Source organism: Python bivittatus, unplaced genomic scaffold, assembly GCF_059951505.1.
Source record: "Python bivittatus isolate LINGU-HERP-01145 unplaced genomic scaffold, Pbiv_v1 ctg000020_np1212, whole genome shotgun sequence".
Classification (NCBI taxonomy): Eukaryota; Metazoa; Chordata; class Lepidosauria; order Squamata; family Pythonidae; genus Python; species Python bivittatus.
The window spans coordinates 32,313,620-32,337,635 of NW_028277030.1; the positions used below are offsets into that span (position 1 = coordinate 32,313,620).

Below are 24,016 nucleotides of genomic sequence, written 5' to 3' on the forward strand. Positions count from 1 at the left end.
ACTAAAGGGGAAGTTTGCAAAGCACATTTATGTAAAATAAGCACCCCTCCTCTTTTTTAAAAAAGAAAATATGCTTTAATACATATAGAAGGAGGAAAAAAAGGAAAAATCAAAGAACAAGCAAATAGAAAAGAAAAAGGAAGCAACAAAAACATTTATATTGCAGACTACTCTATATTACACACAGAGAAAAATCATTCAGTTGAGTTTTTAAAAACATCATTAAACCCTGTTCGTAAAGAAAAATATTAATCACTGTTTCCACAGCATTGATAGAAAGCCAGTTCATAAACAGAAAGTGAACACTTATTGTCAATTTAAGATTGTAAATCTCTTTCCAACACTGAAGAATAATTTTTCTGCTGCCTTCCATGTTTGATAAATCCATAATTCTTGAGTGATAAATTCCAAATGTCAGGATATAATTCAAGAGATATTCACATATTTAAAACACTGTATTAACAACTTTATAGTTATTAAAAGGGGGGGGCATAGTGGGATTAGCCAACATCATACAGTAAAAATAAATGCTTACTCATTTTACACTTTCAACATAGTGAGTTTGACAGTCTACCATTTTAAAACATTTTCTGAGATGACCAATAAACCTGAAAGTCAATATTTTATCTTGAGATTGTAAGAAACATAGTTAGTATTTCTTATAACCCCAGCAATTGATTTGTTAATATGGGATATTCCAACTCTTTATTTCAGTATTTTGTAAATATTATATTCACCTAAGTGATACTTTATTTTTAAAAAGCTGTAAATTTAGAGTCAGCCAAAATACAACACTGACAATAGTATTTTGTCTTCTAAAGTGTCTGAACTGTGAAATTAAAACAGGTTTTAACTGAATATATTGCCTTTTCACAACTTGAAGCAATAGAAATTCCTGCTGCAATAACTAAAATAGTTTTACAATCTGACTGGCAATTAACTAAAGTATTGACTAGAAGTTTGCACTATTCATATATGATGTAAGAAAGGTGCTCTAGTTCTTGTGTTGGTGCACCTGCTGTTCCTGTAAGGTAACTGTGGGACATTAATTTTTATCATATATTAATGCTTAGTTAAAATCCATTTAGTTAATCCACCTATTCCTTCCACCTGCAAAACATTTCCTGTGGCATCGTCTGCCACACAACCCCAAAAGCACAAGAAAGTTGGTCCCATGGTTAGGAGTGTTCATTTCTTCACCATTTTTTCCCCCAAACATATTGTGTGTGGTTGTGGCTGAACCACTCAATTTTCTCCAAACTTGAACACTATTGAAAATCTATGAGTAGTTTTAAAGGATCCAGTGGAAGGAGTTTTAAAGAATCAAGTGGAAGGAGATCTAAGAATATTTCTGAGTTAGAAGAGTTTTGTAAAGACGACTGGGAAAATATTCCAAAAACCAGAATAGAAAGACTTGTTGGTGGCTACAAGAAATGTTTGGAAGCTGTTATTTGTGCCAACAAAGCGTTGCTGATTGGAAGAGTATATAAATTTCTGCACCTGTCATAGCTACTGTTTAACTGAATAGAGGAAATCCTCGCTTAATGTCCAATTGTTCAGTGACCGTTCAAAGTTACAATGGCATTGAAGAAGAGGTACTTACAATGGGTCCTCATAGTTGTGGCTGTCGCAGGGTCCCTGCAGTCACGTGATTGTTATTTGGGCACTTGGCAACCAGCTCGCAATTACGATGTTGCAGCATCCTGCAGTCATGTGATTGCTATTTGCGACCTTCACTACTAGCTTCCGACAAGCAACGTCAATGGGGAAGCCAGCAGTTTACAAATGGCGATCATCTGATCTCAGGATGCTGCAATCGTGTGGGATTTGCCTAACAATGGCAACAAGAACCACTGGAATTGCTGTCATAAGTTGGCATGGTTACATGACGTCGCACCTTACGATCGCATTGGTTAGCAGCAGAGTTCCCAGTTACCAATTACAGTACTGTTGGTAAGTGAAGACTACCTGTAATCTAAAAGATTAACAACTAGTTGCATAATAATAAATGTTGGAATGAAAATATATAATTGTCAGTGACATAATATGTCACCAGAATATAACAGTCTGGGTTCAACTCTTCCACACCATCTCTCCAGGCCAACTTCTTAATGTCCAGACAGAGCTTGAGGGGGGGGAGCAGCGACCAGGGGGCACTGATTATGGTCTTTGACTAAGGGTCTGCAAGAGTCTGTTTGGACTGCTGTCTGAAATGCCACTTAACTCTTTTTTCTGCCCTAGACATATAGTTATTAAAACCATTAACTTTATCTGTGCGAAAGGGCTGAACATTTGGCAAATTTCTTCTTTTCTAACAAGTACAGATAGTGTTTATAGTAAACTTGCATACTGCATTGAAGTTATATGGGTGACTTGGAGAAAGTCCTGAAAACGTGTTTTGCCTTAGAGATAATGATTTCTTCATCAGATTGGAAAATAAGGAAGTTGCTCAGCTTGCTGATTGTTCTTATATCTGCACTCTTGCTTTTCTAACGTATATAACCTGAATGCACTGAATTTGAAACTTCAGGGTAGAAAACAGACAATAACCCAGATGTATGATAATGCTAAATCATTCCAAGTGAAGCTTATTTTGTTGGGTAAACAGCTGGCCGCTAGCAATTTGGACCATTTCCCAACTGAATCCCTTATGTAAAATTGAAACCAACTCTCTAAAACAATTTACAATTATTATCTGTAAATAAAAGTGGTAGTTTATATTTAGTTTAATGATTTTAAATGATTAAAACTACAATTTCAGCTTTTTCCTACCCCATTTGCTATGGAAACTGGTAATGTTGCAGAGAATATAAGGATGGAGTTAATAGAACTTCAAGGTTATTTGATTTTAAAGAAATCTTAAAGAAAATGCATATGGATGAGAAAGGTCTAGATTCTTACAATTTTCTTTCTTGAGAAAGATTCCCCAAGTTCCAACAGAATACTATAAAAGTTTGGCAGTATATACAGTACCAAACAGTATATACAGACCCCCTTCACTTTTTTCAATTTTGTTATGTTGCAGCCTGATACTATAATCGTTCAAATTCATTTTTTTTCTCATTAATCTACACTCAGTACCCCATAATGACAAAGTGGAAACAGAATTTTAGAAATGTCTGTAAATTTATTAAAAAGGAAAAACTGAAATATCACATTGGCACAAGTATTCAGACCCTTTGCAACAACACTTGAAATTTAGCTCAGGTGCCTCCCATTTCTCTTGATCCTTGCTGAGCTATTTCTACACCTGACTGGAGTCCACCTGTGGTAAATTAAATTGATTGGACATGATTTGGAAAGGTACACACCTCTCTATAGAAGGCCTCACAGCTGACAATGCATAATGTATCAGAGCAAAAGCCATGAGGTCAAAGGAACTGCCTGCAGAGCTCAGAGACAGGATTATTGCAAGGCACAGATCTGGGGAAGGCTACAAAAAAAATTCTGCTGCACTGAAGGTTCCCAAGAGTACAGTGACCTCCATCATTCTCAAATGGAAGAAGTTTGGCACAACCAGGACTCTTCCAAGAGCTGGTTGCCCAGCCAAACTGAGCAACTGGGGGAGAAGAGCCTCAGTAAGAGAGGTGACCAAGAAGCCGATGGTCACTCTGACAGAGCTCCAGAGATCCTGTGTGGAGATGGGAGAAAGCTCCAGAAGGACAACCATCACTGCAGCCCCCCACCAATCTGGGCTTTATGGCACAGTGGCTAGACGGAAGCCTCTCCTCAGTGCAAAACACAGGAAAGCCTGTTTGGAGTTTGCAAAAAAGCACCTGAAGGACTCTCAGACTGTGAGGAACAAAATTCTCTGTCTGATGAAACCAAGAGTGAACTGTTTGACCTCAATTCTAAACGTTATGTCTGGAGGAAACCAGGCACCGCTCATCACTTGCCCAATACCATCCCGACAGTGAAGCATGGTGGTGGCAGCATCAGCACCCTGTGGGGGTGATTTTCAGCAGCAGGGACTGGGAGACTGGTCAGGGTTGAGGGAAAGCTGAATGGAGCAAAGGACAGAGATATCCTCAATGAAAACCTGTTCCACAGCGCTCAGGACCTCAGACTGGGCCGAAGGTTCACCTTCCAACATGACAACGATCCTAAGCACACAGCCAAGACAACATAGGAATGGCTTAGGGACAACTCTGTGAATGTCTTAGAGTGGCCCAGCCAGAGCCCTGACTTGAACCCTATTGAACATCTCTGGGGAGACCTGGAAATGGCTGTCCACCAACAGTCCTCATCCAACCTGACTGAGCTTGAGAGGATTTGCAAAGAAGAATGGCAGAAAATCCCCCAATCCAGGTGTGCAAAGCTTGTTGCATCATATCAAAAAAGACTCGAGGCTGTAATTGCTGCCAAAGGTGCTTCAACGAAGTACCCTCCTTCCCCCAGCCTACCCATGCCTGTGCCAAGCCTCCCCCACCTTTCCACAGCACCCCACACTCCTTACCTGGGATTTCTGCCACTTCCCACTTAACAACTTGCATGCCTTGGGATTACAATGGCAACCAGGACTGCTGGGATTGTTGTCACTAAGTGATACAGTCATGTGATGTTGCACTTTATGACTGTATTTCTTAATGATGGCAATGATGGTACTTCAGGAGTACCTATATTTTACTGCTGTTTCAGCTAAAAGGCTAGTAATTTACCAGCTTTTAAATGCAGTCCCAATATCTTTGCTTTGTACAATTCAATGAATATTCTTCAAGAGCATACAGGGAATTGGGTTTCTGGTTAAAACTCTTTCTTGTAGTAATTAATAATCTTACTGGAGCATGATCAGATATAGCAATAGCACCTATATTAGTTCATTAATTCAAGGGTCAAAATACGAGATAATAAGCTACAAGAACACCCTGATATAGTATTGAAAATATATATTTTTGTTATGAAGGATTTAAAATTTGCTATGCATCTGCTAAATTAAACTCTGACATATAAGCTTGTGATGCTTTCCTCAGAGGAGACAGAGATGTAGATGCCTAGTATTGACATCTAATATGGATCTAAAACTTGATAATAGTCTTCAACCACAATTATTTGATCCATAGTCAAAATAAGATGATGGTCAACATTTCTATGTAATATAGTAGGCAAGTCCTTAGTAGGATCATAATAATGAATAAATATAGCACATATATTAAAAATATTCTTCTGTACCACTTTTCTTGTTCCACCACAAATTTTGAGCAACTGCTGATCACAATCACTATCTCTCTAGCAGTTTTTGAACTTGAACTTGACGAATAACCCTTTGAGGCACCAGGAGTTTTTGTTGTGATTTTTATAGTTTCTACATTGTTATTGTTCCGTGAGGCACCCAGGATTATGCTACATAATATGAGTAGCTATGTAAGTCTTTTAAATAACAAATAAATAAATAACCCATCCCTAGATAAGAGATGGAATATGAATTTCATGTAAAAAACTAAGATCAAGTTTTAACTCACCCAATTTCATAAGTTTCTGACTCCTCTTAAAAGGGCATTTAAAACCTTTTCTGTTCCATTAAACTAAGGGTGATGTTATATTTAACTAAATTTCAAAGGCATATGCATGCAGCAATATTTCTATTGGTCAAGAAGAGAACAATAAATTCTGAAAAACTAAAAAACTCCACAAAAATAATAAAAGGCAGAGAGGGAGGAAGAAGAAAAAATTAAGAACAGAAAAAAAGCAATAACATGAATAGTAAGATAATAACATGAATTACATGCATAATCCCTGTCTTGAGTACAAATAGTCCTTGCTTCCCAACCACTCATTCAAAGTTATGATGGTGCTGAAAAAGGAGACTTATAACCAGTCCTCAAAGTTGCAGCTGTCGCATGTGATTGCCATTCGGGAGCTTGGCAATCAGTGCTCATTTACAATGGTCACAGCATCCTGCAGTCATGTGATTGCCATTTGTAACCTTCATAGCTGGCTTCTGACAAGCAAAGTCAATGGAGAAGCCAGCAGGAAGTCACAAGTCACAATCACATGATGTTGTGTTTAACAACCTACGGTGATTCACTTAACAACTGTAGCCAAAACCGACATCCTAAGTCAGCACGGTTACGTGACTCTTCACTTTACAACCGCACTGTTTTGCAACAGAGTTGCCTGTCCCAATTGCAATCGTTAAGTGAGGACTACCTGTACTACTTTAATGTTTTCAGACAGCTAATGTTATAAGACTGCACAAAAAGACCTTCCATCTCATGACCAAATGCAAATGCTGCATTGTAATTTTCTCATTATTATACTGCAAAAAACAAAACAAAAAGGTAAACCTAAGAAAATTATTTGCACAATAAGATCAAGAAGGTATATCAGGATGCCTCGGACAGATTTCCCCATTGCATTACTAAGATAGGACTCCATTTTTCCTAATATTGTGAGTCATAATCGGTTTCCTAGTTTCAGCTGTTTAGCCCTCAAAACACTAATATGCAGGAAGTGGGAAAATCAGGTTTAAGGACTAGTTGTTACATATACAAATGTAAAGATGATCTTGGGTTTGAGTCTTGGTGACTTCAACCATGCAGTTTTCACTGCAGTGTTATGAAACCAGTTTACTACTGCCTTCTTCCAGGTTGTTTTTTTCATCTCCTATTCTATCCAACACTTCTGGAATTAGCAGGTGGTACCCCATCCAAGTACTAACTGGATCTGACCCTACTTAGCTTCTGTGCTCAGCCAAGGTCAACTAGGTGCTGTCATGTGCTAAAGCATTATATGAATAAACATATACATTTGACCATAAGAAATCTCATCCAGCAGAAAAATTGGTTTTGTAATATTAAAATTTAAGTCCTAAAAACAAACAGAAATGAGAGATTAAAGTATCATAATCTCCTATTATAAAGGACATAAACTCTGAAATATTTTTATTTATTTTGTTACAAAATACAAACACAAATATACCTAATAATGCAATAGCAAGAATATGAAGGTTAATAGAATATAATAAATCTTTTTATAGCCATAGACCAATATAAATACAACAAAGGAATGTTGCTTAAACAAATGTACTTGAAACATCCCCAACAGGAGAAATCCAAAATAAATTTAAATTCACATCTCAAAAATAAGCATACCTTTGTTGCAAGTTGTGAAACAGATGATGTTACTTCATCCTGAAGACATGGATCCTTGTTCTTATTCTAAAAAAAGAATAAAGAACCATAAATTGTATACTGTAATTTCAAGAGAGTTTAACAAATGTTTGTGATGAGTAAGAAATAAGAATTGTGAAATGTGAATAAAAATACTGACATATAAATAATTTACTTGGGCTCTATTTAGTTTCCTCTCCTATTCTTTTGTTAAAAACAGATCTATACTTTCCATGCCAAAACATAAAACATACACAAGCACATGCCACTTGAACAAAGAAGGGAAACACCCAAAGAAACCCCAGTAATATAGTCTAATTTCTTCATTGAATATTGATTCAGTGAAGATATTTACTACTATACTAACTGAACATATGAGGAAATGTGTTCCCAAAAGTATACATGCAGATCAGAGAGATTACATTCCAAAAAGGAAGATGAAAGAGAACACATTTATCATAAATGCACTAGAATTCATCAACATTATGGAAAAAGAAGGCAGCAGTAATATTTCTAGACTCGAAAAAAGCCTCTGACAATTTGGAATGGACTTTTTTTACTAGAGATCTTAAACTAAATCCTGGAGAATTTGAAACTTGTATGGAGAGCATGTAGCATTGGCAAGCAGCAAAGATGACTGTGAATGGAATGCTCTCCGCAGGCTTTCCAGTCAGCAAAGCCACAAGGCAAGGGTGTCCATTATCCCTTTTGCTTTTTGTGACTGCTCTGGAAGTCTAGGCCAATAAGATATGAAAAGATAAACAGATAACTGAAATAAAAATTCAAGGAGAGGAATGCAAGATTAAATGTTACCCGCATGATGTAGTACTAATAATTACAAAACATATGACAGTTGATTAAAGTAGTCAAAGATTTTGGGTGCTTTTCTGGATACAGAATCAATTAAAAGAAAACAAAGATAATAACAAGGCACCTCACTTACAAAGAAGAAAATGCAAAAAAAGAGACTGGCTGTGAGATAATAAAGATCCAGTGAAATATTTAAGACTTGACTTGACAGGATGCAATAAAGACCTATTTCAAAATAATTACATCAATGCTGTGGTAAGAATTAATCTGGCACAACACTGGAAAAGACAAACAGAATTGGGAAATTAAAACTGAATGATGAGGCAATGAAAAAAAAATGTATATATCCACAGCAAAAGTTTAACCAAATTCAATCAGGAATGGTTCCCTTATTTACAACCTACCATACAGCAGGGCAAGCTAAGACACTTACAATATGGTCTTTGAAGAAAAACGGAAACTGTTTTTTTTTAATCTATCTATCTATCTATCTATCTATCTATCTATCTATCTATCTATCTATCTATCTATCTAATTTGTTGCCACCAATCTCATTAAAAACAACTCTGGGTGGTTTATAAAGCAGATAAAATCAATTAAAATACAATATGAAATAAAAATATAGAAGTGATCCAAATAGAAATAAGCAATAATTGCAGATGTCCAAAGTACAGTATAAAAATATTCAAGTAGTAATTAGCAGCTGGGGGAGAGAGGGGGGCTACCAGAATGCCTTTTTAATGTAATTTTTTAAATCTTTCTTTCACCTTTTTAACTTTTTAAAAATATTTTATAACCAACATTAATGTATGTATATGTATTCTTTTTCTTTCTGTTTTTGCTTCTTTTTTGGAAGTTTTACTTAATTAAAAATTGTTTAAAAATACCAAAAACATCAATAGATCTTAGATTACATCTTTTCCTACAACAACAACAACTAAATAAATAAATAGTTTCAGATTTAATGGACTCCATTGCATTTGTATAGAAAAGGCCTGAGTAAATATTTTTGGCAATATAATGAAATGAATACCTCATTTAAACCTATGTTTCTACAGTGTCCAACAATTGTTCCATTTCGGAAAGAAGTTATTATATGCATTAACTCAACTTTGGGATTCAGTATTTTCAGATCTTCATATTCTTCTGAAGTTCATTCCTACCACTTGGAAGCTGATATCTGGACAAAGAAAATGGATTTTTTGTATCACACAGCTAGAAGCCTTACTGTTCAGCATATGACCCCAACTATTCAGTGGTCTGCAAAACTGAAGTTATCAAAAATTTACAAACCAATAACTTATTAATATAAATCAATTATGGATGATTATAACAAATTATGGCTTCCATTAATTGAAATGTTTATTGTGCAACATATATGGCTGTGTGTGTACCTGTGCCTGCAATCATATGTCCTGTATATTTTTGTTTCTTTGTTTAGCTTTTTTCTTTCTAAAAAAAGGGGAAAAGGCATTTTTAAAATAAACTGCCACAGAAATGGCCTACTGCTAAATAATTTGCATGCTGCTGATGGACAGGGTGCAGGCATATCTAAGAGTTTCTTTTTCCTATGCACTGTTTCCTCAATAACGTCTGCACTGATTCAGAAAGAAAGAAGCCAGAGAATAATTTCCAGCATCTGCACATATGCCGTTGAAATGAAGAGTTGAATTGAGCTTAATATAAAACAGTCCATTAGTATAAACTCTCTGTCAATGTATTAGTTTTCACTTTTATTATTAAGGTACCTTGGATGAAAACAGAATTTGCTATTTATCATACAGGGCAAAAATCAAGAGTACACTCCAGCAGGCAGTAATAAATAATTCACTGATTGGAACCATGGGTGACTTTGGGCCAGCCACTCTCCCAGCCCAACCCACTTCACAGGGTTGCTGTTGTTGTGGGGGAAATAGGAAGCAGGAGCACTAAGTATGTTTGCTGCCTTGAGCTGATCTCACATACACACACATATTGATGTAGATGATATAGATATAATTAAAAGGATAAAAATCTAATAACCACCAAACCTCATTTTTTTCATCTACTTTCTTAGCCAAAGGTGTGATTCACTAAGATTACACTGATGACGACACAACCCTCTCATCTCACCTTTGCAGGTGGTTGGTTATTCTTTCAGTTCTAAGAATTTCTCCAGAAGTCATAGGAACTAAAATTATGGTGGAAGTCCTACCAATTAACATACATATATATGGCTGAGTTCTCACCATTAGGTCTTTTCAGCTCTGTCAGATTCCTAACAAAAACTTTGCACAGGTACAAACACTTATATAGGTGAATTCAAAGAAGCCCATCTGCAGAACAAGTAGATAGCCAGGTGTTTTTCATTGTTATCTCCGTGAATTACACATTGCTGAGAAATCATTTTCCCTATATATAATTTTACACCCATAGTGATAAGCCATTTAATGATATTATATTTATTAAACCTATACAACTCCTTGGAAATCTAAGGAAAGATGAATAATTAATATTGCATGCAAAGCTGGTTAATTGCAAATAGGTCTGCATGTTGATGAAGCAATCTTCTGAAACCAACGTATTTTGCCAATCTGTAATGACGAATGAAACTTTTTCACTACTGGGGACCATACTTAATATTTTTGGAGAGATCAGGAACTACAGTTAGTGTAGCAATTATCCAGAACAGAAAGGACCATATCTTGTATATAGATGTGACCAAGATTTTCTTGGGTTTCCTGAGCCTCCCCTGAATCTGGCTCCCAAGGCACAGAGGTAACGAAGGTCAGGAGCTCATGGAAGTATCCTGCTCAGCAGTTGGTCAGGTGAAACAGGTAAACAAGGCTAAGAAACAGACACCATGCAGACCCAAACCTACTTGTATTACTTTTAACAGCTATAGTAACATAATCTTGCAAATCTGAACGCACTGTCTTTCCCTTCATGAGAACTGAGGGTGTGAGGGGGGGCTGCCTGAGGCATTTTTGTAAACTACTTTCTTGGCCTATTTTATCTGATTGTTGCCATGTAGGGGATCTTCCCTCTGTTCTTCAAGGCCATCCTTTATATTCACAACATCATCATCCCTAACTTGTCCCTATTTCTAACCTAACACACAGGCATTTACATCTCATTTCTCTTATAGTGGAAATCATAATAAGAGATTAGGTTTGGAAGTTTCTGATACTGCAAACTGTAAGAAAACATAGTAAGAAATGTCCTTTTAGAGGACATGTTACCTCTGTATATGAAAAGATATATATACTTGGTGTTGAATAAAAGTGTTAGCATTAGACCAGGTGGCTCTTCTGCTCTTTTTGGCAGAAGAACATTTCTGAAGAATCTGGCTTACCTGGAATCATCTACTCATTTATTTAAAATATGCTATATAGTCTCTGTCTTCTGTTTCACAGGCTTGGTAATCAAAGACTGCCTTATTAGCACCATGGGTCACAGAAGAAAACAGACTTAGAAAGAACAACATAAAGATTAAAAAAAGAAATCTATGAGAGGTAACAGAACTGAAAAAATAAAATGAAAGAATAGAAACAATAGCTAAAAATTGACTAACCTTTTCCCTAGGCAGGGAATAAACTAAAACAGTGAAGCTAAGATCATCAGAACTAATTGCAAATGTCAGTCATATAATCCATTTCCTTCCTAGGCAGGGCGAAAATTTAACACATTGTCGGACACTTTCTCAACCCAGAGGAAAAAACGTGAATGCAGAAAGGCTTCCATCTGCAATAACTATGTTGATGCTGGATTCTTAGATAATTGGGGAAAGTGGGTATCATAATTAAAAAAAAAAATACTCATATGAACAAAATGCTGCTATTTCTAGAGTCAACATTCAAATGTAAAATTTGTTCAAAATTTATTTATTTATTTGGACTTATAGGACCACCCAACTCAAACAATGTGACTCTGGATGGCATGCAATAAAAACAATAAAAAAACAGGAAAAAAAATCATACAACATTAAAAAACAACCCAGTATATAAAATGTAAATGTATTGCATACATCAAATTATATAATTGAAAAAATGAGCCACGGTCTAGAAATATTCATATGATAAAATTAAAATTACCATTTTTTCCCTGGCTTGGCACAAAATTATACATAATTAAATCATATTAAACTGTTTTTTACATTACCATAAGAATTTCATGATTAGCTTAATATGTACACTGAAGTTAATTTTCAAAATAAGCTATACAATGATATCCACAGAACCCTAAAATTATATAAAAGTTTTTTTGAAAAAAAAATTGTTTAAAAAATCATAAAAATTTAGCATCTCACATGAGCTTTCAGTATTCTCTTATGAGTTTGTGCCAAATTGCCAAAATCTAAAGAATTTAAAATATACAGATTAGCCCTTTGCACTTGAAACAGTTACTAAGCTCTGAGATAAACTAATGTCAGCTTTAACACACACACACACACAAATTGTTTGTAGGAGACATATATATGACTATTTTACATTTAAAAACTGCCACACAAACTTAGAAGTCTGAGCAATAGAACAGTGTGAGGAGGGAAGCAGCTATATCCGCTTTTCTGCTAGTCCTTTTCCACACAACTTTTTATAAGGATATATCTTTTCTCCTTACTTGGGATTTTAAATGGAAATTACCAAGACATGAAATGCTTAAGGAGTCCTTCTCTTCCTCACCCTCATCCCAGATCCATTCTACTGCCAATGACTTCCACAGTTGTTTAAAAAAGTGAGGAAGTATGTATTACAGCCACTCCTCATTTAGCAGCTACCTCATTTAGTGACCACAAATACAATGATATTTCAAAAAATCATTTTCCGACCAATGTGAGCACTATCAAATTTTGTATGACTGACAACACGTGCCAGAGTGAGAGTAACACTGGCCTAACTGTACAAGAGAACTTTATCTAAATGAGACAGTAGCAACTAGTGATCTTTGCAGCATTTCTCTCTCTCACTCATATGTTCGCTTAACAACCATTTCACTTCCGATTTAAGGAACAGATTGCAGTCACTAAAAGATGAAAGGGTGTCTTCCTTAAAAAACATATATACTGTTATTCATGAACATTCTGTAGGAGTTTTCCTGTTTCCTATTGTATGTACAAGGCTTAGTTTAGTCCTGGGACTTCCAAGTGAGAGAACGGTGAGCTAAGACATCTCTAAAGGAGCAGAGATGATGCTGTGGCCAAGACCGACGGACCAGCAACAAGTCTGGTCCAACAGAACCTCTCCAGTTAAGGACAAGAGATTGCCCACTTGTGCTCCAGACGGCTGCTCCTCACAAGGAGACTGCAGGACACCAGTCAACTTGTGGGTTTGAGCACTGGGAGATGAGGGAAGCCATCAAGCTCTCAACTGCAACAGAGCCTATAGGGACAATGGGTTCTTGAAGCCTCACTTTCTAAACACCGTTGGAATATAACTATTTTGAAGTTAAAAGAGGTCTTCCAAGCAACAAGTTTGAAAAACTACCTGGTGAGTGATACTTCATTCCAGAAAGAAGGGAAAAAATTAACTATTTAAAGATATAAAATAAACAGCAAAAAGCTAGGTAAGAATTTAATTCAAGAAAGTTTGAAATGGACTAAGGGACCAGACAAATTTGAAATATTTGACTTAATATTTGAAATATTATTACTTTGGCTATAAGACTTTTGAAATAAATAAAAGCAAAACAGTATCTTTGTGGGAACAGAAATTGTTTAGTCTTCCAGGAAAGAGATAAGCTGTTTTTTTAAAACAAAGAAGCAAGTAATTTGAAACAGACTATATGATATAGAAACGAGACACTAGATGGGACTAAAGACCCTAGGCAGAGGGGGAAAAAAGAAAAAAGCCTGTTTTTTACTTTTGAATTTGATGATCAGCAGTGATACTTGTAAAAATGGCAGAAAGAGATATTACATTGAAGACACTTCAAAGGATTTTCGAAGAAATGGGAAAGAAGCTCGTAGCTACAATGACAGCAACCACATCTGCCTATGCAAATGCATTATTCAAAAAAAGATGTTAAAGAAGAAGTGAAAGAAACAAAGGAGAATAATTTGGAAGAGTTTATAGACCAACAGGATGAAGAGGTAAAACAAATTCTAACCTATGCAGAATTACTGGAAAATAAAGTAGAAGTCGTGGACTATAAGACAGAGATATAAACTAAAATGGAAATACAAATGATAAGCCAAGAGGTGAAAAATGACCTGGGTAATAACTCATTATTGGATTTACAAAAGAGGGTTGTTAAAGATGTGAAAAACCTCCTGAGATGGGAGCAAGAAAATTTAGATGGAGATCAAATCCTATGACAGCATCTTAATGAAGTAATTATTAAAAGTATTAGAAGTTAAAGAAAGGAATATAAAATTAACCTGTTTGATCAGGGTTAAAATAAGGAGTATCTTTATAAAGCTCTGGGTACCCTTTATGGACTTTTTGCTGGTCCCGGACAGAAATGTTTAATGATTTTTGGATTTGTGGATGGACAAGGGTTGGGATATGGGAAGAAGTTATTTATGTAAATATAATATTAAAGGGGGGAGAGAAATACTAAGTTTGCTTGTACTTGTCATAAAGATCAGAAGTAACTTTATTCTTTTTCATTTTTTCTCTTTCTCTCCTTTTTTTCTTTCCACTCTCTTCATTTTTATTTTCTCTATTCTTTTCTTTCTTTTTGATTTCAATTTGTATTACCTTTTACTATTGTTAAAATCTCTAATAAAAAGTTTTTTTTAAAAAGGCTTAGTTTAGTCCTAGGCTTTCAGGTAAAAGGCAGGTAAATTAAAAGCTCACTACTTGCTAAAAATGTACCAAAATTGTGGCAGACTTGTGCAAATGCCAGTGAAAAGCTGTAATGGGATGCAAACGTACCAAATGCAGTAACATGCATAATAATAAAGAATTATGGCACAGTATCTGTAGAAGTGGATAGGACAGCGAGGAAACATGGATGCTTGATGCCATCACTACTGCCACTGCTTAGACTGTTGCCACATCTGTTGTGTTGATGGTTGGGGCAACGTCGTGCTGGCTACCATTAGGAATCAGATTAGCAGGAAAATAGAAAGCCCAGTGTGCTGGTCAGAGGCTGCCATTACACCATCACAGATTTGCTGTTAGATCTGGGTGGGCATGGACTAAGATCTCAATCTACTATGCTTGGCTCAAGACTCATCTGTCAGTAGGTTATGGATTGATTGTGAAATTCTTACTCCCTGAGAATTAGGTAGTCAATGGGGAAGAATCCTCTGGAGTGAGAGTATGAAGTGAGAGCATTTACTCCCCTGGAAACAAGGGAGTAGAGTTTTTCCTGAGGACTCCTCAGAGTGAGAGCACAGGGAGAGGGGTACTTTAACCTTCTGGGACCTAAGAGGAGTAGGACCTAGTGGGAAAAAGGAACCTTGGGTCCTACAGTGGGGATAAGGCTGAGATGGTCTTTGAGACAATATTGGAGGTCTGGAAGATATGGCCACCAACTAAACATTGAGTCATCTATATACAGTAGCAGGGAAGGGAAGTTCAAAGGCTACCAGTCAAGGATGCTCCAGACAGCTTGGACTGACAGGCAGCATGGCTGTACAAAACAGGAGGATTGAAGTAAGACTGCCACTGTGACAGGTACAGAGAGATCTCATGGGGGGCTGTTAAGAGTAGATATGCCAATTCTCACTTCTAGTCTAAATACTGGTTCCTGCAGTTCTGGATGCCAGATTACTGAGACTTTCCACCTCAAGCTGCTATTGCTTAATATAAGGTTCATGTTCCGTAAGATTCTACTCCCCAGCAACATAATCAAGGAGGAATGATGGAAAACCTGTCCTGTATAACTGAGGACTAGTTGAGTGAGGTTGTGAGTAATTTGCCTTACTGAGTTTCAAATATTTCAGCAGCCATGACTTCTCTTCCTGGGAAAGAAGGATGGCATTAATATTGGGAGAAATCCTGAATGACACCAGATGCTCTGTTCCACAGGTTACTGGATGCACACACTTGCATTTAAGGTTGGGCTTAAATTGCTGCAATGTACCATATTATTTACAGAAGTATATAAAATTTGTGTGTGTGTGCGCGTGCATCTAGTAGTTAACACTGAATACTTTGAATTATTTTCCTAAACATTAAATACTTTATTAGTATATTAGCAAACTTTGTACAAATTAGTATAAATTCAGATATAAATTTTGAGCACCATATTTTGCAGATTGCCTTTTCATGCTGGCAGCACCTTCCCCCAGGATAAATCTAATTGGATCTCATAAATTAAGTTACTCAGGTCAAGCCTGTTTTACAGGCTATGCCTGCTTCATAGAAAGAGTGAGAGTTCAATAGGTTTTGTTTTCTATCAATTTTTGAGGTAAACCACAACATAAATATGAAGTGGCAAATGTATTATGCCAGAGGAAGAACCTGGGCACTCTTCTTCCCATTCAAGACAAGTTCTAGCTCACACTCATAGTTTTCACTGTGAACAATAATAATCTACTATGCAGCAGAAATAACAACAGAAATTAAATAGCAACAGAAAAAAAAAGCACAATGAAATCTGGACTATTTCTTACAGATAAGTTTGCAAATTTACAGATACCTCCAACTTAAAATCAAAAGATTTACATATTCATATGCATATGAACTTCATTTAACTGAAACAATTCTACTCTGTTCATTTCAGTGGGCAAAATAAATCTGTGCCTAAACAGAAAAGTTTATGTGGTTTCATACCTCCACTGCCATTTTTACAGGGCCATGCATGTAATTAAGCACCCATGTTGCATATTTTAATGGCCTAGTTTAAGCAATTAATCTAATGTTATGCTCTTTGTTCAAACTACTACATTTCTTTCACTAAATATTCAAAGGATAAGACTTTTCTTATCTCAGCATTCTTCAGGTTCCATTTGTCTTATGTTGTTTAATACCTTGGTAACAAGCTTCCAAACTTTGGCAATAACTGTGCCAGTGCATTCAATATTTCTAGAGGAATGTACAAATATTCTTTTTGAGAATATTCTTCATATGAACAAGTACTCAAGGGATCCATTAAACAAGAACATAACTCTTTATTATATAGAGATTAAATTCTAAATCAACTTACCCTCTTTCATTTATATTAAATAATAACCACTCATTTCATTGTTTACGTTGTGCTAAGAAACTGCAAATTCTCATACAGTACTACAAACTCTGACTGTCAAAACTGAAGCCTGCTACATTGATTAAAATGTAACTGAGGTAATAATTGGACTTCCTAAACACAAAAACACACATTTCTCATTCCTATACATGATTTATATGTCTTTTACATTTTCTATAAATTTAGAAAATAATTAATATGCTATCATTTAATAATTTCTTGGCTGGTATGATACAGGGACATCACTGATTAAGAACTGAAGATCTCTTGTATTTGAGAAAATTTTCATTTGTTTGTCTCATAATGCTAGTCCACAGTATCAGAATGGGAGAGTATTTGCACATGAGAATCAGAATTAAACCTTTCTTTCTTTGCTATCTGTCCCCTGCAACTCCTCTTTTAACCACTTTTGTCCATTTTCTGTTTGGAAATAATTATGAAGGAGATTTAAAAAAAAAAAAAAAAACGCTCAGGAGGGAAGATTTGGATTAACAAATCTGCAAATGTCACAAAACCTGTACCTGCAAATATTTGTGCTGAAAAACATGTAGTTTCAGTATATGAAGCTATGTGAATAGAGCTATACGATTCTAGTCTCTGTTAGAAAGATTGTTATAAACACAAGGGAAAGAAAAACAGTATTTATAGGAAGGGCTAGATGGCTGTGGTTGCCTAAGATAAAAAACTTCTCACTGAACACTAACCAAAATGTTAGTGTTTGGTTTAGCTTATGACACCTTGGCATGTGTAATTCCAAGCAAACTTTCCCCAGACAAGAAATAACAACAACCACTTATGAGGTTTATTCTTCATAAAAGGATTCCTCTGAACAGCAATTTGTGGCAAGAAGCAGCAACTAAATTATCTGTTAGCTTCTGCTAAAAGGCTTCTTGCATGCAACTAACATTATTGACTATATATTAGGAATACAGAAAAAGATATTATTTCCAGCCTTTTAAAAATATTTAATTAATCCTTAAAACAAAATATTTCCTTTCCAGACGGAAACTGCTGAAAAATTTCAGTAGTGGCTCATTACTACAGCACAAGGATCAGAAATATTTGGTCTTGTACACAAGATCTAATTTTTGGGGCAAGAGGCATCAACAAGGTGAGCAAAACCTAGTTCAAGCACAGTTTCAAAAGAGCCTAAAGTATCTTTCAGATTACATGCCTAAAGGACAAGGAAAAATTTAGATGTAATACAAAATCACTATATAAATCAAGAATTTCTATAATTAATTATTTCTGATGAAGAATCTAAGTAGAATTTTAAATTCTAAATAGTCTAAATACATAGATTGACTATTTCAAAAGAAATTCAGTGATGTTTTCGATTTTAAATTACAAAGTAGTAGCACAAAAATTACAAGTGATGATGCACATATGATAAAGGCAAAAAAGCAGTCCCCCTCCCAGGTAGGTTTTTCCCCTTGGAGGATTATATAGCATCTTTTTTGCTTGGTGCATTTTCTCAACCTCTCATTTCTTTCACTTTATAGTTATTAAAGTGTCTGCTGACAGAATACCACTCTTTCTAATAGTATACTAGATGTCCTATGCCAACAGACTGAAACCACCAAGGCAGGGAAGTATCCTAAAATCACAAAATACCCTCCAAATCATCAATTCTAAAACTATTTTTTAAAAAGGATAAACCATCTGAATATTATAAATATTCAGCTGCTTTCAGACATTACTGATTTTTAGTTCAAAAGATAGGAAATGGAGAGAACAACTAAAAGCAAACTAGAGACGAACTAGAACCATGAGCAGGAACACTCCTATGGGAGAAGGGCTATACTTTAATTTCTTGCACAGGTCCTATCTCTGAAGTTAAGAAGTAATGAAATGAAATGAATAATCCAAACTTATTTTATCCAAACATGGATAAGAATACCTGTATAATCCAATTTTCATTTATTTGTATTTTGTCCCAAAAGTTCATTTTCCAATTTGTATCAGTTATTTAATTGTATATTTATACTCTATAAAACTGGCTTCAGTCCTCTCATTTGATATTCCTTACTAAAATTCATCAAAAAGTTATTTATCTCCTACTTCTCCCTTACTGTGTATATCAAGGTTCCTTAAATTAACATAAAAGCTACGTGTAAAAATTTTACAATTTCTTTAAATCATTTTACAATACAGATATAATTTTATAAAATCTTTATATCATGAATTTATATAAAATTATAAATTATATATATAATTTTACAAAACTCCTTAATATACATAGAAAAATTCATGGCCAATTTCTAGAACACTGATCCATATGATGTAATTAACGTGAAATGTTTCTCTGCATGTCTCCTACTTAAATGCAACATAATACAAGATCAAAACAAAACAGTCCAAAAGAACATCAATATATTTCAGGCCATTTTATTTTATTTTCCTTTTATTAATTTACAGATAGCACACTCTAGCAGCCCATTGTCAGAATGTAACGTTGGTTTTTAATACTTATAAGACCAAGGTTTTTTTAATTCCTGTCAGTGCAGTTATTCATGATTGACAGATCACTGATAGTTTATACAGGCTGCACTGTGGGACAGAGGTATCTGAACTCCTTTTATATTTTTGTAAGACGTTTAGAAACAAATATGGGGTATACATAGGAATTCTATAGATAGGATTTAGCAACAAGAAACTGTGAACCAAACCCAAATAAATCAGCTACAATCTTGCTGAGTTAATACTGTTGTGTCCAATATAAGAAAAGGATAGATTGCAATCCTGTAATCCTTCATTCCAGTGCATACAAAAATGTGGGAGACTCCCACAGAAACTGCTATACTTCTATCAGATTATTCCAGCTGTGCATGCAACAATGCAGCCAGATTCTAATTTTCTGTACTGTGACTGTGCAAATCCTTTGAAGGAGGTGCTATACAATACGCAGGACTGCATACAAAACATGCATCTTCAAATTATTAAAGCAGCCATGTCTTTTTATTTAAAGAACATGACAAAAAAGTTCAAAAAGTCATCTCTCACATGAAAAAAGCCTTAAACCTTAAAGTAAACAACCTCCTCTTATAAAGAATCCACTCTCCCAAAGCAAATTAAATTATATGATTTAAATGCATCAAGAAAGATAGTAAGGAGGAAAAAAAGGTTTAATAAAAAGTGGAAAGCAAGAGAATTACTGTAAAAATATGGTAAACATGCTGAACAACTATAGGAAATTGGACTACATATAGCTATTCTGGACAAAGAATGTGAATGAAGGAAAATCAGATACATTTAAAGAAAGTGTACAGTTGGAAAAGTAGAACAGGTTTATGGTAACTTTAGCAAGTGAAAGAAAATATTACCTTACTAAATTGCATGGTTATTCAAACCAGGCCTACTGGGATCAGCAAGCAAATAATACGGGGGGGGGGGAATCCATGCCTTTAATACTCCAGGGCCTCCAAATCCACTTTCAATAAGGACTAATGAGCAGGGATAGCAGGAACAAGAGCCCTAACAATGTTGATGGCATCTCCTTTCATAAAATCAAGGTTAATGTCCTACCGAACTGTAGGGCCAGTAGGATATTGGTCCCTCCCTTCAATTCATCAGAAACTGAAAGCATGCCACTATCAGAGTTGATATGTGATAGAAACTTCTGGACAGAAAACGCAAAAAATGTAACTTTAGAAAACTAATAAAATTGAACAAATTTCCTTACCAACTCTTTTACTTTTATAAGAGCACTTATAGCCTTGATGGACAGGAGCAGTCTTCGGGCACCTTGGTCCCCTATTACTCAAATCCAATACTCTATATGTAGCCTGCATTAAATCACAGCCACCTATCCTGAAGAAACTCAATTATGACACTCATCAGGCTGGTCAAACATGAATGTTCAAAGTGTTCAGTGGCCAAACATTCACCTCCCCTTTGGATATAACTTCCTCAGCTGGGAAGCTGAGCTTCCTGAGGCGCTTACAACCACTACCTATGCAAAAGGAGACAAAAATGCTCTAATCTATACTCACTTACAACCTTCCTAAAAGGAAGATGATCAAAAGATGGAATAAAAGACCAACCAGGCAAGAAAGGTGGCAGTGGCTATCAAACTTGGTGAAAAACCAGGCAGTCCAGTTAAACTGGGTATCTGTTTTGGATGGATAATCCATACTGTTGCCAAGAAAACTATACAGACATGCTCATGAAGTCACTGTAAGTTAAGCTTGGCTCAAAGGGGACTGTATGTTAATCTGTAGGATTTTTTTCTGAATGTCTTAGAGCACTTAAGCATTCATGAATACAGGAAAGCAAACACTTTAAGTTATAGGTCGCATTTAAAGCACAAATTAATACAGGAAAGTCATGTTAGGAGCTCATAGCCCGTGACTTTCCCCAAAGAGGGAAGGCATTACACTAACATTCAGAGATAGACTATTCCTTGCCACATCATATGGAGCTAATACCTTACACCTCTCAGAAAAAGGTGTAACATATTGCTAGAATGTTTTGAACATGGGTAGAGGGAGAAGACTATACAAGGGAGACTATATATCTCCTTTATGATAGGGAGAGTAGAGGTAGGAAAAAAAAACCCAAATGTTGTTGAATGTTATTAGGCATCAAGATAATTAAAGGAGTTCTTCAGACTAGGTTTTTCTTGACTGGGAGAGGATGATGAAGCAAAGCCAAGGTTGAATTTTCCCATTTTTTTTTTAAAAGCTCGAACTATTCTAAAATGCAGGCAAAGTTGCTGTATTTAATAAAATTATGACCAACTTATAGTGAATAAATTAATCACATCTCATCACTGTATCCATATATGATAGAATATAGAATGGTACAATTCTCTCAAAGAGGCATTATAAAGTCTCTTTCAGTTTTCTACTGCTGTTTCTTACTCTTCACTTAAGTAAGAAAAACAAGCATCTCTCTCTTTTGCTCAGAATGCAAAGTTAGTAATATCTGCATTTAGGTAAAACATATGGACAAATAAGTAGGGACATTAATTACATCATAAAAAGTGATAAGAAGAAGACAAGAGGACTGCTATTTGCAAAATAACAGGAGCTTATTTCTTACTAATATAACGGTAATTTGGGACACTCTCTTGCCTGACCATTGGGTAGGCTCTAACTATGGAAAATCTGAGAATTTATACTGCTTTGATACCACTGTAGCTTATTCACAGATATATTATTTACAACATTATTTACCAAATGCAAATGTATTAATTCTTTTTATAAATTTTTAATGTGATAAGTAAACTACATTATAATTTTAAATCAACACTAATTGCTTGGACAATTTATTTCTTTATGTTTCTCACTCCATTTTCATCAGAAATTAATATCTTTTAAAAATTATTCAAATAACATTTAATTCAAGAAAATTAATTTTGTGTTTAAATAAATTAATAAAATGTTTAAGCTTTACACTCAAGTGACATAAATTTTACTTTATTTCTTTATAAAGGTTGTTATTCCCTTTTCATTATAAACATAAGCAATCCTATTATCTTTTAAAATATCATTTCAGCAGAAGCCTAGAAAAGTATTTACAATTCACAGTGCAATCCTGTATACAGACATTTTTTTAAAGTTCCATTAACTTCCATCAAGTTCAGTGGAGCAACTTTGAGATAAATGAATGTAAAACTGCAATATTCCACATACAAATCTGAGAATAAGCCCCTTGGAAACAATGATACCCACCTCTGAGCAGATCAGACATTTTATATATATGTCTCCCTTTTAAAGACCTAAAACTGCACACGTATAATTGCAATCCTAAATAAACTTTGCTTCACTGAACATTATGGAACTTACTTTAGTGTAAAGTGCATAGGATTGTATTATTAGCACTCTGTAATAAGAGAAATAATTTTGGAAATCAAAGAGATTTATTTTGAAGTAAATATAATTTAAATCTTGAATTCAAACATTCATGATACTGTTTATTTCATTCCTTTGCACTATTCACTTCAGAAAAAAGTGGAGAAAAATCAAATGCAAAAATCTTAGACTTTAAAAAAAAAATTAAATGTTATCTAAAGCTTTTGCAGGATTTTTAAAGAAGCAGTACAATTAATGAGCAAGTTCAATATGTATGTGTTCACAAATATGTCTTCAAGTGCTATTAAAATGCAGATTATGCAGATTCTACTAAGAGTTATAAAAAGTATTTTCATATATCCAAAGATAAGTTAGAATGCTAAGTGCAACAAAAGTCTACCTCAAGTTTTAAGTCTCGTTTTAAACAAAAATGTGAAAATTTCAACAGTCCACTCTCTTCTAGTACTCACTATTGTTATGTTTAACTGATATAATTTTTGTCACTGTATTTAATTAAAAAATAATTATACAACACCTAAATTCAAAAGCAGAGACAAAAGTTACTTAAGCATGAAGTAGAGCTTTAACACTGCTGAGTGGGGCATTTTTAGGGAAAGATTGAAAAAAGCTTTTCAGAGGATAAACAGCAGCAGCACATACCAATCCCTTCATGCCACCAGACTCACTATTAAGGCATCCAAGGAGAACTGAAAGTGATTACTCATAATGCCAGATCAGAGATATAAAAAAGTGCCAAGATGCTGGCCTGGGTAAAGGCTGGAAGGAGAGAAAGAAGACAAAGTGTGTCCTCAGAACAAAAAGTGACAGCACCACCATGGCAGAGATATTAAAGATACTAGGATCCACAGAGTCAGCACTCTGGTGGCTTTTACCTGAGCTGAAAAGGTGCCTGCTGGTGATGGTGGAGATGGTGTATCACGCTGATGGCTCTCTTCTTCCTCTGGTGAATCATCCAGGAGAACTTTACTGCTCTTGTTGAGCTTCCACATTATTAGTGGAGGTGGGAGGGAGAGGAAGGGGGAGGAGGTAAAGGAAAAGTAGACTGGTCCCTCTTATTTATGCCTGAGAAAGTTTGAGAAAGAACGAGGTGAAATGGCAATGACTTTGCTATTCAGCCACCAGCCTACAGATATTAAGCTTTCTGGAGAAACAGCTAAAGGAAGCTAG

At 35.2% G+C, this 24,016-nt stretch overlaps 1 protein-coding gene across 2 annotated transcripts in view; it reads right to left on the minus strand.

The window, feature by feature from the left end:
- Positions 1-24,016, minus strand: part of TDRP (testis development related protein) — a 66,685-nt gene that overhangs the window by 41,951 nt on the left and 718 nt on the right. For both annotated transcript variants that reach the window (XM_088136759.1, XM_007439412.3), the window contains exons 2-3: positions 23,722-23,911; positions 7,092-7,157 (exon numbers count right to left, since the gene is read on the minus strand). In XM_088136759.1, coding sequence (XP_087992885.1) covers positions 7,092-7,157; positions 23,722-23,838 — 183 coding nt within the window. In that variant the 5' untranslated portion in view covers positions 23,839-23,911. The remainder of the gene's footprint in view (positions 1-7,091; positions 7,158-23,721; positions 23,912-24,016) is intronic.